General features: G+C 43.6%; 1 protein-coding gene across 1 annotated transcript; it reads right to left on the reverse strand.

The window, feature by feature from the left end:
- Positions 1-2,359: 2,359 nt before the first annotated feature.
- On the reverse strand, positions 2,360-5,062 carry LOC109486682 (protein wech-like). Its single transcript, XM_019790573.1, has 3 exons — positions 4,817-5,062; positions 3,754-3,892; positions 2,360-3,267 (listed from the first exon to the last, which is right to left on the reverse strand). Exons 1-3 carry the CDS (start codon positions 5,060-5,062, stop codon positions 2,417-2,419), a joined length of 1,236 nt encoding a protein of 411 aa, XP_019646132.1. The 3' UTR covers positions 2,360-2,416.
- Positions 5,063-6,759: the final 1,697 nt, after the last annotated feature.

Genomic DNA, 6,759 nt, shown 5'->3' on the forward strand with positions numbered 1-6,759 from the left:
AGGGTGCCTTACCTGGTTCCCAGATGAAAGGGCCACGCAAATATTACCTGTACGGTGCCTTACCTGCTACCCAGATGAAAGGGCCACGCAAATATCACCTGTACGGTTCCTTACCTGGTCCCCAGATGAAAGGGCCACGCCAATATCACCTGTACGGTGCCTTACCTGCTCCCCAGATGAAAGGGCCACGCAAATATCACCTGTACGGTGCTTACCTGGTCCCTACATTATGAAAGGCCCATGGAAAGTATTTCCCGTATACGCGTACGCGTACGGCGTTTTACTGGTAACGTAATATCTAGACCCAACTCCCTCACGTAGTCATTACCTGTAAGGTTTCCAGAGCTAAGAGCCGCACAAATGACTGTTTGTGGCTTATCCACCAAAGTGGGGTGATTATAGTCGTAAAGGTTGACGTTTTTTTGCCCCTAAAAGTTGTGGATAAACGCCGGCAGCCCTCCCCACCGCTAGCTACCCCTCACTGCAGCAGCTGATACCCCGACCAATAGCAGCGTGGAGCTTGCTGAGAAATTGACCAATAGCGGCGTGGCCGTCTTTCGTGGCCGTCCTACCATATTCTAGACCAAGCCATACCTCTATGGTTGCGAGGTTGGCTGAACGTCGCTCCGTCATTTGAACTCTGAACTCACCGGTACCTCTGAACTCACCTGCTGAGACGGCATCGAAACGCACTAACGTATCTGCTCACCTGACTTTGTAAATTGTATTGTCTTCTGCCACCAATTAAGGATGTTAGCATTATTTCTTGTTTTGTACTTTGCAGTTAGATTTCTTTATCTATGTTCGTATAACGTCTGTATTTGTGGGTCATCTGCCTTGATGACCCACAAATTTCGACTAGTTTCGACTGCCTTGATGACCCGTGTACTGATGTGTTGTCAGTCCCCAATAAAGTAAAGTAAAGTGACTACGGTAAATGTGAACACTCGTTGTTACCGTCTCGCTTGCACAATATATCAATACGAGTAATTGCTTCCATTTTCTTCAAATTTCAAATGGCTACCTTCCTTTCGTAAATCAGGTAATTATCACTCAGGAGGTAATTTGCATAATTGATGAGGAAATTCCATAAATTCGCTGCGCTCCAAAAAAGGACATAAGTAATTGAGAGCGAGTGGAACATCGGCAGATAATAATCATGTATATACAAATTGTAACCTAATTTGCATAATTAATGAGTAAATTCTATAATGCTATAACTCGTTTGTTACTATATACTTCTTGACATGCCAGATACACGTACAATGCAACTGAAGTACCTCCCATATGTACTTTTGTCTTGATATTGTTAAATAGCTCAATAGTGATGGTCGAGACGTCGACAAAAATAATTATCCCTTGAAGCACACACTGAAATGGTTCCACGAAATGTTTATTCTGATCCCTACCAAGTCGCCAATACAGCAAAGATCGCAAACAGTTCCACACGTTTTAGATAATAATCATAGGTTCACGTTTACACAAAACCACTTGTTATAATATAAGTCATCGGCACCTCATCGTTGATTTGCAAAGTTTCAATGTTAAACTTTTGTTCTAACACAAAAGGTAAATGTTCCTTAGATGACTGAATCCATTTACATTCAGTTTTATTCATTATTTCTCAATAGCACGTAGACAATGTCAATTACTATTTATTGTTCCAACCGGTAGTCATAATTGCCATTTCGGTGCGTGGGTGTGAAAACATTCAGTGACAATTACAATAAACATTTTATGGCGTAACGACAACAATCTTAGCCACCAACACATATGATCAATATTTGAACAAAAAATACTGAGTATACTTTTATGATATAGATAACTTTGCAATTCATGTATATGACAATAAAGATACATACAGTTAACATCATTTCGTCCTATCAAATAAATCTCTGATACACGCTTTTACACATACGTGGTACAAAATACAGTACATAACGTTACATACATAAGTTTGTTTTGGTCATTTCTGATTTCTGTTAATTTGCTATCGTACGTTGTTTATTTGCTTTTTATACTCTTGAAAAAAAGCATACACACCTGTCATGCTGCACTTTATAATGCAGCAACTGATACGATTTGATCAGTAGATTTTTCTTTTCTAGAATTGCCAAAAGGCTAAAGTAGTCCTTGAAATTGCCTGTACTTTTGTCATTAAACCTGGCGGTATGGAATCGACCGTTTCAAATGGCATCGACCGTTTTTGAGATGGAAACGCGCCAAGCCGATATCTATAATCTCCAAGCAGATGTTAAGGTGACGGAAAAGACAGTATCAAATTGGCCAGGCAGTATCCATTGGCCAGACTGTAACCGTTGGGTGGCTAATGATTACAGTCTGGTCAGTGGATACTGCCTGGCCAATTTGATACTGTCTTTTGCGCCACCTAAACATCTGCTTGTTGATTAGATATCTACACAAAATGCTCGTCCGGATATACCATCCACGGTGGAAAGATTGTCACGATAAAGTCATATGCGGCAGTCACCACCAACTGTCCACCCGGTGCCAGAGCGATGGCCCACGGGTCTGTAACGTTCACGACCATGCGGACAAACTCCCCGCGGCTTGTGAACATGTCCACCCGCCCGTTGTCGGAGTCAGCCACCATGATGCGACCCTGGGGGTCCACACAGATGCCTACAGGGTCACCTCCATCGACGCTGGCCGTACGGAACGAGTGTAGACTCCGCCCGGTGTGATCGTACATCTGGACCCCGGGAAGATTGACGTCGGTCGCGAGGATGTTCCCGTCCCCGTCCGACGTGATCTTTTCTAGCCCGGTGTCTTCCTTCTTGCCGAAACTTTCCAGCGAGCCGTCTGGTTTGAACTTGAACAGTTTACCACGCGCCACCACCATGATTCTGTTGCGGCGCGCGTTCACTGCAATGGCGGGGTACCAATCTCTTCGTTTCACGTCAAATGTGGTCAGTGGTAGGCCGTCTGTACCGTACTGTACCACACGCACAGCGCCGATAGATTCGACATTATCTTTCCCCACCACCCAAATACGACCCTCCCCATCAATGTCCACATCGGTAGGGTACATTGCTTGGTCGTCCCCGCCGGGCAGTTTCGTTGGGAAGAGGCGGAGGAAGGTGCCATTCATGCTGAAGACTTGGACGCGTCTGTTGCCCACGTCAGCGATAAATATCTCATTGTCAGCGGACACTGCCACGCCGCTAGCATCTTCTATTTGCCCGGGTGCCGCGCCTTCTTCACCAAACACGACCGGCTCCGACTTGAAGAGTTCGGCGTAGCTCTCTGCAGAAGTACAATAAAGAGAGTACAGTGTTACTCAGTCATCTCATTACATTAATATGAATCTTTATTGCATGTTCATTCCCGGGGGATAAATGCAGGGATGTGCAATGTACTAGAAAGAAGTTGCAACAATAATTGACTAGGATTAGATCTAAGGTATAAAATGTTAAAACAATAAGGTAGTATCGATATGAGTTCTAATGGCCTTTTCTATCTTTTTGAAACATTTCGAAATGTACCTACATACTTCATTCATGACATCTATATTTGTACATGATATTATATATTTAAATGTGTCTTGTTTTGACAATGTTTTACATTTTTTGTCGAGCTTAATTGAACTGAACGGGTGATTCACGTTCGTCATCATGTAATATACAGTCAATCATGAAGTGCAATTCATCTTCAATGCATGAAATGTTGCATGAATTACAGCAATCTTCATTTACATGTTCTCGTCCACATTGGCTAAATGCAGGACACTACCTGTAGTGTAGATAGCGACAGTGTCCATAGTAGGTTGACCAGTGGTGTGGGGAGTGTCCAGAGAAGGTTGACCAGTGGTGTGGGAAGTGTCCAGAGTAGGTTGACCAGTGGCGTGGGAAGTGTCCACAGGCTCTGTTGGCTGCAGGGAGGATAGAGTATCGATGGTTAGGAAAGGATCACCTTTATTTTGCTGGCTTTCTCTCAAGCAAAGAAAGTCTTTGTAGTGAGCAGCGTAATACGTAAATCTCAAAATTTAGCGTAGAGCGTTGCCGCGACCCCCCATGCAGGCCCTCGTGAATGTTCGTCCGTTTTTCGTAAGTTTCTACGATACTGTAAATCGTACAAAGCTTCTGCAAAATGAGCAAATATATACCTGAAATTAAAAAAAAAAGATATTGTAAAACAATACCAATGTCGTTGAATATCAGAATCAATTCCAAAGAAAAATTTCAAAAAATGCGAAGAAATTAAATTACATGTAAAATGAAGAGTCTATATGGTGCATGCCCTGTGTTTAGTCATTTATTGTTCAGCCTTCATGACCACGTAGATTTCAAAATGAAGGCAACATTTTTTGTCATTTTCTTATTCGCATGCTCGCATCAGGTTAGGGTTTCCCAGGCGATGCTAACCATATACATTAATCAGCATGGCCTAAGTTAGAGTTATCAAAAGAAGAATATCCGATAGCCTCGCCTTTTCATGGTCGTGCTTGCTGGTGTTGAGGTACAATCCGGCAAAGGTTCCACCAATGATCAGCAACACCAGAAGGACGGCAGCGGTAACAGCAGCGCAGACCCAGCGAGAGGTACACACTGAAAAATCAACTGTCTGTAATCATACCTTTAAAGAATATAATACTAGTAGTCGACAGACATGTAGGCAATCGTAGTATATGAGCTGACATAAATACACATGACACACACAGGTGCGCGCACACATGTGCACACACATACACACGCACGCACACACACACACACACGGAGAGAGAGAGAGAGAGAGAGAGAGAGAGACTGAATGGACCCTCGGCTCCTGATGAACCACCTGTGGTACCTCCCGGTACCACGTCTGAGGTTGGACCCTCGGTTCCTGAGGTTGGACCCTCGGCTCCTGAGGTTGGACCCTCGGCTCCTGAGGTTGGACCCTCGGCTCCTGACGAACCGTCTGTGGTGTCTCCTCGTACCACGTCTGAGGTTGGACCCTCGGTTCCTGAGGTTGGACCCTCGGTTCCTGAGGTTGGACCCTCGGCTCCTGACGAACCGTCTGTGGTGTCTCCTCGTACCACGTCTGAGGTTGGACCCTCGGCCATGGTTCTGAATGGTCTGCTCCGAACCTGGTAGCCACTGATGTCGGGATATGACCACTGTGCAGTGTACCCGAAACGTCAGACTATTTTTTTTGTTCAACTCGGAGTGTATCGATGCTGCGTATCTATTCCTCAAAATGACAACGTACGGGTTAAATATATGTATCATTCGTGGGTGGGATCATTAACAAACATTTTTTTTTCTCTTTTCAATTGGCAGTAGTCATGATGAACAGGAGGAAATTGCAGAACCACTTACTTGGCAGAAGAAAACTCATTTCTATATCTAATTGTTTCCTCTCTCAAGTGCCAGACAATTTCAATCAACATTTTCCTTGGACTGACCGAAACCAACATTACGTTGGCGTACTTCTTATTACCTACACCAAGAAGGTTATGTTTTGGGGAGGGCGCACGCGCGTGTGTGTGTCACGGTGTGCGTGTCTGTGTGTGTGTGTGTGTGTGTGTGTGTGTGTGTGTGTGTGTGTGTGTGTGTGTGTGTGTGTGTGTGTGTGTGTGTGTGTGTGTGAAGAAGAATGGAACTGTTACGGTAGTAAGACCAGTGTAAACATTCCATATCAAACCTCTCTACTACTTGTCATGCGCAGTAATAGGGCCAGAGGAATCACGTGATACACTCACTCTACATGTAGGTAATGGCAAGCGGAGGAAGATATCTATCAGTAGCGGTCAAGAGGTTCTCCGTCCGCCAGACGGAGCCTAAAGGACGTCAACACAAAACAAATTTAGCCTTTGGTCACACACACTAAAATGGTTCCACGAGATGTTTATTTTGACCCCTACCAAGCCGCCAACAAAGCAAAGATCGCAAACAGTTCCACACGATCATTAGATATTAATTATAGGTTCACGTTCACACCAAACTTGTTATCGTTAAGTTACAACTCAATTTATATCACCTCAACCCCAAACTCTATCATTTTAACTGTATTTTCATGTGCCACGAAAGTGAGTAGTGCTGGTGACGTGTGGTAACTACCACTCTACCAGTAACAGTGACACAAACAAAATTGCGAGTACCGCACGTCAAAGATCATGCTTAGCATCGATACAAATCCCACAAACAATGAGATGCCAACAAAAATAAAGGTTTCTGAGGGTGCTTCACTTCACCAATGCGTCATGCACACCCGCCATTGATGACTGATTATTATGAGTTAAGATTTCAAAACATAAAACAATTGTGCATACGTATTTCCCAATCTAGAAGTGCTTTTGTTACTATGTCCGTTTAATATGACGCCATTGTCAGCAGTTATGTTACCGAGTCAGACTCGCGGTAAAACACATTAAAACAGAGGGTAATTAATTAATCAACTAGCAATTTTTTGTCCTTTTGGAAAGCAATAGGGCTCTGATATTTTTACCCTCCATGAAAATGGGGGTACTGTTTTTACTCCGTTTCATGTTTGGTCTGATATCTGAAGATCGGTGAGAAGGAACTGTACGATATTTGGCAGATTGATGGATGGGGCCTTGGAGATTGTGTAGGTTGACTTTGAGCCCCTGGTGATTGACCTTGGTACTGCAGTTTAATTTTTTTATTCTGTTGTTTTCGCGTTATGGACTGTTTGTGCGATATTAAGGTAGCATGTAGTTGTTATTACCATGGTTTAGTGGTTTAAATTTGGGTCCCCTAGCTGTTTGCGTTTGATATTTACAAAATGTTTAATGTTGGA

The sequence above is a fragment of the Branchiostoma belcheri genome, unplaced genomic scaffold (genome assembly GCF_001625305.1).
Source record: "Branchiostoma belcheri isolate BF01 breed outbred unplaced genomic scaffold, Haploidv18h27 scaffold110, whole genome shotgun sequence".
NCBI lineage: Eukaryota > Metazoa > Chordata > Leptocardii > Amphioxiformes > Branchiostomatidae > Branchiostoma > Branchiostoma belcheri.

Bases quoted from the DNA above. Each gene is read 5' to 3' on its own strand.
- LOC109486682 (XM_019790573.1), bottom strand. From the start codon at position 5,062: ATGGCCGAGGGTCCAACCTCAGACGTGGTACGAGGAGACACCACAGAC. The intron at 3,893-4,816 runs GTACCGGGAGGT...TCCTCCCTGCAG, and splicing joins AGGGTCCAACCTCAGACGTG to CCAACAGAGCCTGTGGACAC. The intron at 3,268-3,753 runs GTAGTGTCCTGC...GTACTTCTGCAG, and splicing joins TGTCGCTATCTACACTACAG to AGAGCTACGCCGAACTCTTC.